Source organism: Heterocephalus glaber, unplaced genomic scaffold (assembly GCF_053883595.1).
Source record: "Heterocephalus glaber isolate CG9 unplaced genomic scaffold, H.glaber_assembly_v1.0 deba00001593, whole genome shotgun sequence".
NCBI classification, from domain to species: Eukaryota; Metazoa; Chordata; class Mammalia; order Rodentia; family Bathyergidae; genus Heterocephalus; species Heterocephalus glaber.
In genome coordinates this window covers 5,232,014-5,247,944 of record NW_028258368.1, presented here as the reverse complement: position 1 = coordinate 5,247,944, position 15,931 = coordinate 5,232,014, and the positions used below count along the sequence as shown (strand labels likewise).

The 15,931-nt window shown below is 40.5% G+C and overlaps 1 protein-coding gene across 5 annotated transcripts in view; it reads left to right on the top strand.

Annotated features, from left to right (window-relative positions):
- Mthfd1l (methylenetetrahydrofolate dehydrogenase (NADP+ dependent) 1 like) overlaps nucleotides 1-15,931 on the top strand; it is a 199,342-nt gene that overhangs the window by 16,736 nt on the left and 166,675 nt on the right. For all 5 annotated transcript variants that reach the window (XM_004856880.3, XM_013076727.3, XM_021237946.2 and 2 more), the window contains exons 5-7: nucleotides 607-731; nucleotides 2,569-2,669; nucleotides 3,723-3,859. In XM_004856880.3, the coding sequence (XP_004856937.1) occupies nucleotides 607-731; nucleotides 2,569-2,669; nucleotides 3,723-3,859 (363 nt within the window). The remainder of the gene's footprint in view (nucleotides 1-606; nucleotides 732-2,568; nucleotides 2,670-3,722; nucleotides 3,860-15,931) is intronic.

The window sequence follows — 15,931 nt, the reverse complement described above, 5'->3', positions numbered from 1 at the left end:
ATTGCACCATGAATCAATCACACATTCTAGATCCAGCCTTTGAAAATCCCCACCTAAGACAGCATGAGGCTTTGGGGGGACATCTAAACAAGCCATAATCTTTGGGAAGTTTCAGTTGAACCCATGGCGTTTCAGGCACCAGGCTTTCCTAGGCCAGGTTGGAATGCTTGAGATTCACGCTTCCTGGCCTCCCTGAAAAATAACTAGCAGTGTGTTTGGGTTAAAATATGATCCATGACAGGGAATTGTCTTTTGTCTAGCTAAACTATAATAACTATTGAGCTCTAGTTTTGTTTTGTGGTTTTGTGTAAAGCAGTAAGTATGAAGTCACTAAAAAATTCAGTCAGGCTTCTTTGGGATTTTTATGAACATGAGAGAAAGAGGAAATGGACTTCTTCATTTGTGCTTTTACACTGATGACTTCAAGAAGGAGTAAAAAGAAACTGTAGGGGCGCTGGGGACTTAGCTCAATGGTCCCGCCGCCTGCCTCACAAGTGAAAGGTTCCAAGTTTGATCCCCAGTACCAAAAAAGAAACTGTAGCAGATGCATTTTTATGAATCTAGTTTTTAAGAGAAAGCTTTTGTATGACCTATTTTCCACTGTAGATTATAGATGAAATTTTGAAGATGAATGAAGATACCAGAGTACATGGCCTTGCCCTTCAGATCTCTGAGGACTTGTTTAGCAGCAAAGTGCTCAATGCCTTGAATCCAGAAAAAGATGTGGATGGGTAAGAAAATATGAAAGAAATCAATCAACCTTTATTACAAGATCACTGTTTCTACTGTGTTTTTTTTTCCTAAATTCTTTCTGTTTTTTTCAATATGTTAATAATTAGGAGATGAAACAAGTCATTTTAAATATTTCAGGGGTTTGAGAACTTTTAAAATTCTGTGTATGGGAGTTGCTATCTTGGAAAATACATGAGCCCTTTTTTAGTGGTTGGGTGCCATTTTGTAAAAAAATCTTACTACACCATCACATGCATTTAACAAGTTCCTGTCTTAACAGTCTTTGGCCAACTTTCCTTTTCTAGTAGTTTTTCCTTGGTAATTTTACCAGACCAGAAAAACCTGAGACCTGTTTTCCCTAACAGTACCATGTTCTGCTTTATTTCCAGGCCAGTTGAGTAAAACCAAGAAAATACTCTTATTAATGACACAAGGCTTTATTTGAAATTTGAGGCAGGGATGGGGAAAGATCATAAATACCAAGTGCTCTGTCTAATGAGTCATCAGCATGTTTTCTGGGGATTAAAAACCCTATTTTCTCCTGGGCATGGTAGCACACGCTTATAATCCCATCACTTGAGAGGCTGAGGCAGGAGGATCACCTCTAGTTCAAGGCCTGCCTGGACTCATAGTGAGTTCAAGGCCAGCCTGAACTACATAACAAGACCCTGTCTCAAAAAAACAAACAAAACAAAACAAAAACCATTTTCCTACATGGAAATATAGGAGTATTTTGTACTGTGGCTAAAAGGAACACAAATATATTTGGGATTATATAGTTGTAAGAAAATTTGTAATGACTCTGATCTGGTATATCCTTCAAGGATTGGATTGAGAAGCTGCAGTCTCAGACTGAGACCTCCAGTCTTCTTCTATCCCATTCTTTTATTATACCTTGGTAGTCCCAAGTGCAGGTTAAAAAGTTGTCACAAGGGCCGGGGATTTAGCTCAGTGGTGCCACCGCCTGCCTTGCAAATGCAAGGACCTGAGTTTGATCTCCGGTACAAAAAAAAAAAAAAAAAAATGTCATTAGAACTGGCAATATAGTTTATAGTAGAGTGTGTGCTTAGCATGTACCAGGCCCTCAGTTCAGCCTGTAGCACTGCACAGACAAAAAAGTTGGCGAAAATCTCCAATCCTATAGTAGACTCACTATAATGAGAGAAGCCTTAATCAATGAGATCACATCCAGAACCTGAACATATAAAGTTATAGCTTTATATCTTTCATAAAAGGAGAGAAATATTGAAGACTTTTCTAAATGTCTTTATTTTATTACCAATCTAGACAGAGACCATCACTTTAGGCTACACAGTTATGGAGTGTTTTGTGCTGTATTTGAACAAGGAAAGGCACAGAGCCCATCCAAAGTATGTGGTCACTCAGTTTCTTCCCCTTGATTTCCCCAGAAGATACATAATAAGGTCAAGTGGGGTTCTGACCTGTGAACCCCAAGTTTTTCTAGGTCACTCCAGATTTGCAGGCTAAGTTCCAGGTTTTATAAGCAGACTGCATGGTTACAACTGTGCCTTTCCATTGCAGTCCATTGTGGGAGCTCCCTGGAGTTTGATGTAAAGCCCAAGGGGCCTTGGGCTGGCCCTAGTGTGTGCTAGAACCAGCACACCCATAGTAGGGACCAGAGTAAAGTTTATTGAGGGCCTACTCTCAGAAGCTAATGGCATTTACTTCCTGCTTACTCTTTGATTCTTCTTTAATATAGTCTACCTATCACTCAAACATTGACTTGGACATTCTTTAGGGTTACTACATATGAATTACTATTGAGTGGTTTTTGACTAGGTTTTCTCTGACTTGCTCCCCTATTTTCTGATTCAGAGTGACAGATGTAAACCTGGGAAAGCTGGTGCGGGGGGATGCCCACGAATGTTTTGTTTCACCTGTTGCCAGAGCTGTAATTGAACTTCTTGAAAAATCAGGTATGGTGCTGCTTTGCAAATGCTGTTGTCTATTTATTGATATTTATGTCCTTTTTAAAATAAAGATTTGTTTCTGGAAGATTCTAATTAAAGCACAGAAGCGATATTGAAATGTAGACTCTTTTTCTCAAGTTTTCTTATGAGAGATAACAAATGATTTATTGGAAACTTTTTAGTAATATGGACTATTATAATTTAAAAGAGAAATTGGTAAAGATGAATGTCAGCCTGTTTTAAACATTCTCAATTTCTCCCATGAAAGTCATAATAACCACAGCGAAAAATGTTTCCAGTTTCAACTTCTCAAATCTGTCACTATGTAGTTTCTAGATAAGACTTTACATTTTAGACTGAAAAGAAGATGCTGTTAGATGTTGTATAGAACACAAACACCTAGATTGGTGTTTATCAATAAGCAGAATCTTTTTTCGTTTGTCACTAATCACTTTCCACCCTTCTCCTTTTGACCTTGCATTTTCATACCAGTGAAATAGAAATGTATGAAAATTTCTCTTTCTTGCTTATTAAATTTAATGAATAAATGAGTACTGAGTATTGCGTGTATTTAAGGGCTTTCTAGATGATGGCATAAAAGTTCAATTAACTATAATATTTTTCTACTCAATTTGCATAGAAAAGAGACAAATGCCCCTTCTCTCTGCCTGCATATGCAATAAACAAAAACTTTAAGAATAGCAACATTTTATGAAAAGATTAACTTTCAGGAATACTCTTTGTATAGTAACCATTCAGCTAAAATCTCGGAGATAATCCATATATAGAGTGTTTCTATTATCAAGACCATGGTTTTGAGCCACTTCATCAGTATGCATCATAGTGTGTTGTAGAAAGAAACTCAGGAAAAAGATTGGAACTCAAAGATTTGAAAAGAGAATTATGGTTCATTACAGTACCCCAGTCCCAGCTGAGAGCCACTATAGGTTGTTGCTGCAAAGGTCAAGTCTGAAAAGGGTATTTTTATTACATTAAAACTGAATGAGAGGAAGGACCCAAAGTTTTGATTGTAATATTGAATGTTCATTTGGTTGCTAGGTGCCAGTTTGGATGGAAAGAAGATCTTGGTAGTGGGAGCTCATGGGTCTTTGGACGCTGCCCTGCAGTGCCTGTTCCAGAGAAGAGGGTCCATGACAATGAACTCCCAGTGGAAAACACCTCAGCTTCAAAGCAAGGTAAAGTTTCTGTGGGAAACACACAACCTTGAGCACTTATATTAGAAATGAAGGAAGACCAGAAATGTATAAGCTAAAGATTTAACTTAAGATGTTAGAGAAAGAACAACAGAAAATCTAAAAGGAGGAAAATAATAAAATGCAGATATTGACCAGGGATTTAGTTCAGTGATTTCACCGCCTGCTGCGCAAGCACAAGGACCCGAGTTCGATCCCCAGTACCAAAAAAATAAAATAAAATAGAATGCAGATATTAATGAGTTAGAAAGCAAATATGTGTGAACAATTCTCAACAAATCCAAAGGTTGGTTCCTGGAAAAGACCGGTAAAATAAACACACTACTAGCCAAAATAATACAAAAGAGAACACCAACAAGAATAGGGATGAACAAAGAGACATGCTCACAGAAATAATTTTTTTATAAAGAAATATGTGTAAATTATTCTTGTAAATTTGAAAATTGGTAAGAAATGAAGACTTTCCTTGAAACCTGTCAACTTACCATGTGGATTTAGATAAAACCATAAACAAATCCATTTAAGATAGTTAATCAGTCTACTGGCTATACAATCAATAAAATGTGTATTTGAACAAAATGTAGGTGGGGATGGAATGCAGGGAGACCCAAGAACCTTCATGCTTTTTTATAATAGCAAACTTACTTTTTATTTTCTTTGTAACTTAGGCAGGTGGATCACGTAGAACCCTGGGAGGGGGTAGTGTCTGACTGGGAAGGGAGGAGAGTGGGCCAGGCCCTGTACGTTTCCTTCCTCCTCCGAGGACTCTTATCCTCCTCCTTTCACTTTTCTTGATCTCCATCTCAGCATCTATTCTGTCTTGCTCTCTCCTTTCTTTGTGAACCACATCCTGGGTACCAGGTGTAGGTTGGCCATTAACTCAAGGTGAACCTCCTGTAAGACCTTTATTTAGCTGTCACTGCAATGAAGGCCCTTGTGACTTACAATAACTCAGGTCCATGGGAAGCACTTAGCAGACTGCCCCTTGTCGTATGGGCACAATGAATATTAACAGTTGGTCTTTTCATTACTTGTGTCTTTTCCCTCCCCTACTTTCTTAAATTTCATTTTAATACTTAATGTGTTGTATTTTATATTTGTACTTATGGAAGAGAAAATGTCCCACATTTTTGTTTGACTTTTTCAGGTTATTGGCTTGAGTGACTGCTAATGAAATAATAGCTTACAAAGGAGAAATAAAGCATTGCTACTCCTGAACATCTAAAGTGTGAAACAAGGATGCATAAAATAGCAAACTATCATCACTTCAATTAATACATACTGTAACTTAGCAAGGGTGATATCCTAGATCAAAACAGTTTTGGAAGGAGTTGACCACCTGCAATTGAGAAAGAAAAGTATTTTAGAAACCTAAGGGAAAATAAGGAACTAATTTTGACTTTGGGGCAATCATTGATACACAAATTTTTGTAAATAATTTAAGGTTATTTTAAAAGGTTTTTCTTTATGGTACTGGGGATCAAACCTGGGATCTTGTGCTTTTTAGGCAAGTGCTCTCTCTACTACTGAGGTAAATCCCCAAGCCTTATACCTTTAAAGCTTTTTTGAGTTATTTTCTAACATTGGAGTTCATTATCTTAAAGTGTTGGTCTGCAGCTTATGGGATTTACGATCAGGAGGTGTGGAGCCTTGTGTCTTTTGTCTTAAACTGGGCAATGGACGTCCAGGTGTGTTATATTGTTCTTTTATATTTTCACATTTGAAATAGTTCATGCAGTTTTCCACTTCAGAAAATCACAGTGCAAGTCACACGTCTCAAGCAAAGTGAAGTTAAATAAAATGTGCACCTTCAGTATGATAAATTACAGTAGCTTGTTCCTGTTTGCAGCTTCCCTTTCCATGCTTTCAGTTATATGGGGTCAACCAGGATCTTAATAAATAGAAATAGAAAATTCCCAAATAAGCAATTTGTAAATTTTAAATTTCATGCTGTTCTGAGTGATGCGACGAGATTTTAGGCAAGATGCAAATCACCCCGTTCTCTAGTGTGTCCACTCACCCAGTGCCACTGAGTAGCCTTCCTGGCTATCAGATTGAGGGTGGCTGCGTCCCAGTGCTGTGTTCAGCTCACCTTTATTTTGCTTTATGACGGCTCCAAAGAGTAATTGTGATACTGGCAAATCAGATATGCCAAAGAAGCTACGCACTGCTCCCTTTAAATGAAAAGGTGGAAGTTGATCACAAGTGTATATGTGTATGAATAATTAGTACATTTAGGGTTCAGTACTATCTGGTATCAGGCATCCATGGGGAGTCTTGGAATGTATCTGATTGTAAAGTGGGGGACTACTATACAGAGAACAAGATCTAAAACTCATGTTCCCCAAGTTGCTGTGAGAGAATGTTAGTGAGGAGCATGTTGTGGCCCTGCTGAGGAGTGCAAGAATCTGGACTGAGACTTGCAATGCGTGCATGGCTGTTGGATTTAAAGGGTACAATGCTTATTTTAAGACAACTCAGGAATGTGAGCTGGAACCTATGTGCATTTTTAGTCACCACCACATGGTGGCAGCCTACTCAAGAAAATTCAAGAACAATATTTTAAACTTAATTTTTAAATTTTTTATTTTTGTGGTATTGAGGATTGAACCAAGACCTTTCTAGGTAAGTCCTCTAACCTTAAGCCAGCCCCGTCCCCAGCCCCTATTCTGTATATTAGAGCCCATAATTTTCTGTTTGGAAGCTTAGTGGAGAGGAAAATAAACCGTGCCCTGCACTGAACAGTTGTGGTGGAGAGAAAATGCCTTCATTGGCAGTTGAATGTTTTCACAGCTGTCACAGATACTTTCACTAGTTGTATCTGTATTTTTGAAAAACAAAGACATTTTCCAAAGTACTTTTTTTATTATGGAAATAAATCACCTCGATTCTGTACTTTGGGCTGGGTCTCATCCTAAGCTTGAGAAAGATGGAGTGGCATTCGTGGTTCTCGAGAACCTAGAAATTGGAAACATCCCCGTTTACACATAGATGAGAAGGCGCTCTTTAGTAGTCCACATATATACACTTTCTGCCAAGTCCTTAGTTCTTACAGTGACACCATCATGAATCTCAGAGGCGCAGGGATGTTATTGCTTCATTTTTTCAGACAAAAAACAAGGAGAGAAAGGGTCAGAGCTGCCCATACTTGATCTGTTTGGCCTCTACCTGGCGGATGTGAGCCTCTGCATACACCAGGCTCTTCTCCGCCGCCTGTCACCCCTCTGCCTTTCTGCTTTCCATACTGGCAGCCAGCCATGCTCTAGCCACACTCCTCCCAAGATGAGCCTCTGTGCTTCAGCCCGACGCTGGAATTGTCACTGTCTCTCATTTCTATAAAAAGAAACTGGAAGAGACAACCTTGCCATTTGTTTTCCTGCCAGGAATTCTGGCCTTCCTTGGAGGCATGGTAATAGATAAACTATACTCTCCAGGGTCAGGGAGTCCTTCCTCTGGGACAACAGTGGTATAAAGGAGACCTGGGCATGGGAAAGTGGACGGGGACAGGCTCTGGCCATGTTTGCCACACCCTTGGAAGAGCATCATGTGGAAAACACTAGAAGTATATGTTTAACAGCAAATTGTCCAATTTAATGAGCAGTGACTAAAGGTACATTTTAAGATTATAGTCATTTAGCTTCTCCTTACCAGCAATGGTAAGAGAGTTGAGGAGAGAGGAAGACAAGCAAAGGAATGTGGCCACTGAGTGGAAGGACATTACCTCTGTGTTACGTGCTTACAGTCACACATCATTAATGATAGAATGAGTCTCGAGAAACGCATCGTGAGGCAATGTCTTTGTGTGAACACCATGTTTAGTCAGTATGATGAGACCACTGTAATGTGTGTGGCCTGCCATTGACCAGAAGGTTGTTATGCAGAGTATCACCATACTTGTATTTGATGTGGAATGAGACCCCCTATTGGACATCTGCCTTGGGTTTCCAAAGCTGAGGGTGTGAGGGGTGGAACTGTGAGACACTGTGATCCCACCTCCCACCCCCAAAATACAGGTGGCCTTACAGGTATGTGGTGACCTTCAAGCTATCAGGCAGTTGCTGCAACCACGTGAAGTACCATGGAAGGTTTGGAGTGAGGCTCACCACGTGTGTCCTCATCAGACAGGAGAACGCTGGCTTCAGAGACACACAGCTCGGGGTTGGGCCATAGCTGCCACTTACCTGTCTGAGCCTTTTTCTGTGTAGGACAGCGATCTGGACACTTCCCACCCCATTGGGCATCATAAAAATGAAAAATAATGATGTGGGCCAATCAAATCAGAAATAGTATAGTGTAGGGTCCTTTGCTAGAGGCCTGGTAATCATGCTTCCGTTGTATGGATGGGGGGCAGGAAAGATGTCTGTCTTTTTTTGGTTTTTTGAGACAGAGTCTCGCTCTAGAGCCCAGACTGGCCTCAGACTTTCGGCAGTCCTCCTGCCTCAGCCTCCTGAGTGCTAGGATTACAGGCATGCACCACCACACCTGGCTTGTCTGTGTCTTTTATCAGTGAGATCTCCCAAAAGTATGCAGGCCAAGGGAGCCAAACCCAAACAAAACGAAGAGATAATGTCCCAGAGAGAGGAGGGCCTGACCAGAATGGGTACCCAGCTTTAGGCAGTCCACAGTCAGCCTCTGGTCCTCAACAGTAATTTTCAGCTGTATGTAATAGCCCTATCCTCCACAGCTGCGAGCCTCACCCTTCATGTGATTGCATGATAGATACCAGAAAGATGTCTTCAGATGTCTCCCAGGGGTTCCTGATTGTTTCTAGGTCTTACAATTTTGAGGAACAATTACCTTGAGTTAGTTAAATAGAAATGGACCTTTTCTCTAGCTGCTTGCTTACATCCAAAGAAGTTTTGTGGATACTGCTATCAATGTAGTTTGAGTGTGTCCCCAAGGGTTCATGAAGTAGAAGTTTGGTTTGCAATGTGACAGTGTGAAGAGGTGGTGGGACCTCTTCTAAAGTCCCTAGTCTCAGTTATTTTATTATAGTAACAGAAAACGAACTAGTATGGATCCCAATTATGCCTAAAATCTCCAGGGAGCCTGAGCATGAAAAATTGAGATTTGTCTTCCTGGTGTTCTGTAGAAAACCACAGAGCTCCATGTTGCTCTTACAGTTGATGCCCACTGACAATTGGGAGTCAGCTTTCTGCTTTGTTTTTGTGTGTCTCTTGAATGCAGGCTTTGGGATGCATTATACATTTCTGTGGATGTACTAGAGAGGTGAGGGGAGACATGTCTGGGCGTTTGTCCAAATTAGCCGTATGCTGTGGAGCATAGGTCAGTATGCACGTGTCTTTGGGTAGGGCTGAGGAATCCCCACCTTGCTTCATAGCACAGCCCCCATAGTCGGCCTCCCAGGCCATCAGTTGGGCAGTTGGGAACTTGTCTAGATTTGGAGGTACTCTCTTCTGCACCCTGATGATTTTATCTGATGCCAAATTCCATCTGCAGTGAGAGGATGTTTTTGCACTTGATATCTCTGTGGTGGTGTGGAGACTTAGTGAGAGACTGGTGGGCTCTGCAGGGCTCACTCCCTCGTTAGGGCACAGCTGGAAAACAAGGCTGACAGGGCCTCCAGCCAGGATTAGTCAGGTCAACCCCAGCTGAGTGCAAGAGGAAGTATCTCGAAGTAAGAGAACCATTTTATTTTGTTTTTCTCAGAGGATCTCATTTCTCCTTGAACACAGAGACCCTCAAACCACTACCAACAGGAGAAGGAAAATAGTGGATATTTTATATTTAAAGGATCAAAGTGTCTAGCTTTTTAAGCAAAGCTGCATTATCACAGAGTCCTGTCCAGTTTAAATGTGGCACACAATGGCTTAGGGCTGCAGAAAGTGACCTGAAAAATTCTAAAGGTATTTGTGTTATATGTGTTAAGGGGTTGGGATAGGAATGGGAATCTCCTAGTTTTGCTTTGCTGTTTTGTTTTGTTACTGGGGATTGAGCCTTGGGCCTTTGCATTCACTTAAATTCTCAGCCTTTCTTTTTTATTTTTTATTTTGAGACAGAGTCTCGCTAAATCCCTGAATTGCCCAGAATGGGTCAAACTCATGATCCTCCTGCCTCTGCCTCCCAGAGTGCTGAGATAACAGGCATGAAACACCATGCCTGGCACTTAGTGGCACAGCACTTCCCTGTCATGCACAAAGCCCTGGGATTGATTCCCCAACACCAAAATATAAAAATAAAGTGGACTGGATTAGTGAATTATGTGACAGTTCTTTTACAGGAGAGGGAACAATTAAGATACTACCATATGGGAGTAACGATCGATAGCATTAGTTGAGTGTGTGTGTGACCAAGCATTGTCCTTTCTCACAAGTTGTCTCAGTGATTTGGCGTACTTACCCTATAAGGCATGACTGTTATTGTCTGCATATTACAGATGAGGAAACAGGCTCAGAGAAGAGACTTTCAAGAAATCATCCAATTAAAAAATGGTGGAAGTGTGCTACACTTTCGATCTGGAAAGTGCTGAATTGGCTCTGTGTTACAGGCTTAGTTCTCTGCCTGTTGTGCTGTGGGAAGTCAGTGTTCCTATGGGCATGACTATTCCATCATGTGGCTTGTACCACTGGTAGCACAAACAGATCTAATTACTTTTATTGGTCTTTAATGGACCGAATGTAGTTAGTTGCTTAAATTTGAATAATTACTGCCCCGATATAAATATTAATAAATATTATTCATACCAATTAAAAATTACTGCAGTAATCAACAAATTATTTCATCAAACTAAAATTGATTTATATTTATGAATATACATTAGGCAGCTGATTTGTGCACAGTGTGCAAAACATCATAATGTGTTTGGCTTTTTTTGCAGCCACAGTGGCACCATTGTTTCAGGGGGATTTTTTTTTGTTTTTTGAGACAGGGTCTCTCTGTGTAGTTCAGGCTGGGTCTTGAACTCACTATGTAGCCCAGACTGGCCTCGAACTTGTGGCAGTCCTCCTGTCTCAACCTCCCAAATGTTGGGATTATAGGCGCGAGGCACCACGCCAGCTTATTTCAGATAATTTTTGATACATTCTCTACATCTGTATGCATTTCTTGCTGATCCTAAATAAGCTTCTTAAGGGAATTTTTTAAAAATAATTTGCACCTCTGGCATTCCTCCACAGGTTAACAGTTTATCAGTAATTAATTCTTTCTAGGGATTTAGCTCAGTGGCGCCTTGCCTGCCTTGCAAGCACAAGATCCTGAGTTTGATTCCCATACAGGAAAAAAAAAAATTAATTCTCTAAATTTTAATGTGGGAATCTTATGAGTACCCCATTGCTTGTGTATGTAATATGCATTTACAACAGATGTACCACAAATTAGCTGTATTACCATTTTAATGTTTTCCTTAAGAAACTAATATGATAACATCTGGTCTGCTGAACCAATGCCTTTCTTTGCATTATTGTAATCAAAGACAAGATTGGATTTTATGTTTTCAAGTTTTCCTTTGATCAGTGTACATGTATTATTTTACAAGGTGTTAACATACAAACAATTCTTTTATCAATCCATTTAACAAATTTTATTCAACATTTTTCGAGTGCCAGGGATTTAGCTCAGTGGTACTACTGCCTGCCTTACAAGCACAAGGTCCTGAGTTCGATCCCCGGTACCCCCCAAAAAATTTTTTTTTCAAAGTTTATGATTTTGCCACAATTTTCCTTTGTCATTACTTATACTGGTAAAAGCTTTCATTTGGCTGTACTGTGCCACAAGTATATCTTTCTTTTTGTAACAGTTCTTGTGCTAGGGATATACACAATAAGTATCTGCATATAATGTGCAGTGTTCAAATAATAAGCCATTCCTTAATTTCAAAACAACATCTAAGAATGCCCATGCAGTGAAGGATTTACACTTTTTCTGGCATAGATATCTAAGCCAGAGGTTTGGTTTTTGGGGGGTTGTTTTGGTTTTGGTTTTTGGTATTTAATATGGAACTCAGGACCTTGCACTTGCAAGGCAGGTGTGGCGCCCCTAAGCTAAATTCCTGGCAATGAGTCATAGGTTTAACCATTAGGCAGACATCCCATATTTGTGCCATTTTTCCTTTGATGTATTGGTGAAAATGACATCTTTGCCATAAAATCATACTTTTTGTATGATTTTACTACATTTTACTACATTTTCCCAGGTTTTACTGCATTCTTGAATGTACTAATAATTTCTTCCATGCTTCTTCTAAATTTACTCAAAGGATCTGCAGTTGTGCATGTTGTAAGAGAAATGTAAATAGTTCAAGATAGCCCAAAAAATGAGAGTTTTGTATGGCATTTTTTTATATATCTATTGACATATATTATTTTCAGACCAGTGCAACCTAATATCTGGTAATGGCACTATCCCCATAATTAATAATATACCTGTAAAACTTTCATGTCTATAATTGTAACTGATTGCCAACACTGCTGATGTTTTCCTCTTTTTTGCGCTAAAGCCACATTATATGGTATTGTTTTCAACTATAATTTCAAAAGTATTATTTGATATGAGTAATTTATACAGTGTAAAATGATCACTGCCATTAATATTTCTTATCAGAAATCCATGTTTCACAGTTCCACATGCTCATATTCTGTCATGTTTCTTTCTAACGCTGGCTGCCATTCTCAAGCTGTTAGACTACTGAGTTTGTTCGCTGTTGTTTTATTCCAAACGTTTCTACTCCTGGAGACCCATGGTAAGAGAGGCAAGCTGAGGCAGACTGAGGCCTTGGCCTCCTCACCAGCTGTGCACTTTCCTTCTTCAGGAAGCATGGTGTCCACCCTTTGGGAGGCCAGGGGTGGGCACATGGTCAGGCGTGTGCACAGGCAGGATAGATAGCCTTATCAGTGTGACTCCTCACCCCTGCCTGTGAAGGGTGGGATGGAAGAAACAGCCCGGGGCCCTCATGGACACCATAATCTTCTGCACAAATGCTTATGTTTCCTGGTAGATGTAACTCAGTGGGCCTGAGTCGAGTCGGTCCCTGAGCTTTCTGTGGCAGTCTTTGGATATTTATGGCCTGAAAGTGCATTTGGCTATTTGCTCCCGTTCTTTTCAGGCTTCTGCCTGATCATTGCATTTCTTAACAGCACAAGAGCAGGAGCTGATTAGAACTTTTAGAGAAGCCAGAATATTAATGCATTGTATTTAGCAGTGTTGATGAAAGGATTCGTTAAAGAATACATTGAAACTAGTGGGCATGAGGTCAAGTGTATTAACGTGTATTAACAACTTAGATGGTTCAGAATTTAAGCTGAAAAAATAAACTTTAGAAGAAATGCTTTTTTTTTTTTTTTTGAGAAGGTGTTGCTGTATGTCCCAGGCTGGTACTGAGCTTGTGATCTTCCTGCCTCAGCCTCCTGAGTGCTGGGATTAGGTATATGGCTATATCAAATACGTGAGCAAAAAATACAATGAAAACACCATTTACCTCCACTTTTCCCTACATTCCTTTCCTTTCAGATGCCCTTTCTATATCTTCTAGGCAAAATATTGTAGTTTCAGTCTCTGGGTTACATTGCAAATGTTTAAAGGTTTGTTTGGACCTGGAATGTGTTTTCTCATAGACATAGCATTAGAAATGGTGTAGCGTCACAGGGTGGTGGAACCTGTTTAACAAATACTGCAACAGAATTGTGTTGATGTAGTGTCTTGTTTGTCTTGTTTGTGGGAATCCTTATCTGCAACTTTATGTCCTCAGAGCTGTGGGGTTCAGTTCAGCCTCTTTGCAGCCAACCACCTGCAGCCAACAAACACGTCTTCAAGGTCATCAGGGGCCAGACAGGAAGTGAGATGTATATTTCTTAAAAGAGCTGACACCGGTGCTGGCAGAAGAGCTCCAGGCCTGTCCTCTGCAGAGCTCGGCAGGGAACATCACCGTCAGTCCACTTACACCTAATCTCCTTTGCGATTTTTTTCTTTTTTTTCCTTCATACCCCAAAATGAGTGCTTTTCAAGGACACTAAATTAGAGTCTTTTAAGGGGAAGGTCTTTTGCATAGTCTGTAACAATAAAGCACTTTTTATTTGCATGATGATTTTATTTCGAAGGATCATTGTATATGTTACTCATGTTAAAACCCCGAAAACGGTATTGTGCTTGCCCGAGAGCCTGGGCCTTGGCAGTCACTGGGAAGGAGCAGAGTCTGAGTTGAATCCAGGTGGTGTGGCTCCCCGTGTACGCGGCCTGCATTCCTGGCTTCTCTGGGGAGCAGCGGAAGCCAGGAGCGTTCCTCCTCAGCGGAAGTGGAATGCAGCAATCTGACCCGTGAGTGTGCGACCTGAGCTTCATAATGGGAAGGCATAAATGCCAGGAAATGCAAAGCTGCTTTTGCCAGGGGCGCCCTGTGTGTGTGAGCAGTATCCTGAGCCTTTGCACCTCTGCCTGGCGGGGCTTACTTGTGCTCTGGGAACTGCACCCAGGCAAGTGTTTCCTTAGTTCCTGTGCTGCGCCGTGGCACTTTGTAGCATGAAGAAGGACCCATCCTGACACCCCATTCCTCTCTGCCCTACTTTTTAGTTTTATTTTTTTCCTTGAGTGTGAGGAAAAGGATTATTTTATTTCAGTTGTCCAACATATATCCATTACCAGACTTGAAGCTGCATTTCCTTTTATCATCTGTCATAACTTTTGGAAGTACCAACCTCACTCTAAGAGGGATTGGCTGCCTTTTTAGCATGTTGGACACGTGTATATCTTTGATATTCTCTTCTCATACGTCAAGCAATTGAATTGTGAAGTAAGCACAACCTAGGAACATTTACGAAAAAGAAGGTCACTTATTATCCTTTGGGGGAGATTTGGTAGATGTATACTGTAATCATTGTTCTCAGTTTTCCACTTGCCTTATAGTCATACTGATTTATGAAGTAACCATAGGAGAAGTCTTACAACTTTAAGAGCTAATATAACCTGTTTAACTGATCACAAGTGACTAGAAAAAAGAAATACATTCAATTCCTGAAAGGAAAAAGAAATTCTCCCAGGATGAGATCACTGGGTGGGCACAGAGTGGGGGAAATACCATACACTGCAGTTGTCAGACTCTTATCTTGCCAGAATATTACAGTATCTGAAAGAAAACATCTGAATGGTTTGACTTTCTTGTTTGCAAACACACACACAGTTATTTTAACATTCCTATTTGGGAGTATGCTTAATATTTCAGGAAACTGTCCATACTGATTCACAGCTACAGAGCAATTACTTTTTTGTTTTGTTGTTTTGTTTTTAAGACAGGATCTCACTATGTAGTTCAGGCTGGCCTTGAACTCCAGAGGATTCTCCTTCCTCAGTCACCTGAGTGCTGGGATCACCAGCGTGCGCTACCACACCGACCCAGAGCAATAATCTTATGGTAGATGTTCATTAATATCAAGTAAAATGTTAGTGGCACACACTTATAATCCCAGCACTCTGGAGTAATCCCAGGACTCTGGAGGCTGAGATAGGATCTAAAAAGAAAAATGCAAGAATAAACAGGGAAGGGCCAGGGATTTAGCTCAGTGGTTCCACTGCCTGCCTTGCAAGCGCAAGATCCCAATTTTGATCCCCGGTTCCTAAATAAATAGGGATTCTACTCATGAAAAACTCTGCTTGAATGAAATTTCCACATGCAGGCAATGCACTCTACTCACGTAGAAAGACTCTAGCAGGCATGGTTGTTATAGTAAAGTCGCTGATGAACTATTGCCAGAAATGAATTTTTTGCTTTTCTTCTTGCTTAATTCCTAGATGTCATGAACACTTGTTGACAACGCCCCTTTCCTTTAACTGCAGGTGAATTTTACCCCTTCCTGCTTTTTCCTCACTCCTGGACCACACCATTGTCTCTATCCTTTGCCCTTCTTTTACCACTTAAGAGCAGTGTTTCCCAAGGATGCCCTTGAGCCCCATTTCCATTCCATTCTCCATGTTACCCTTGGTGAACCTTACCAAGCATCTGGTTTTAACCTTTGTCTGTATATTGATGGGTACCTGTCTGTTCCCCATGCTCCCTGTCAGTTCCTTTTTCTTCCTCCAGACCTGTGCATCCAGTTCCCTGCCAGATGC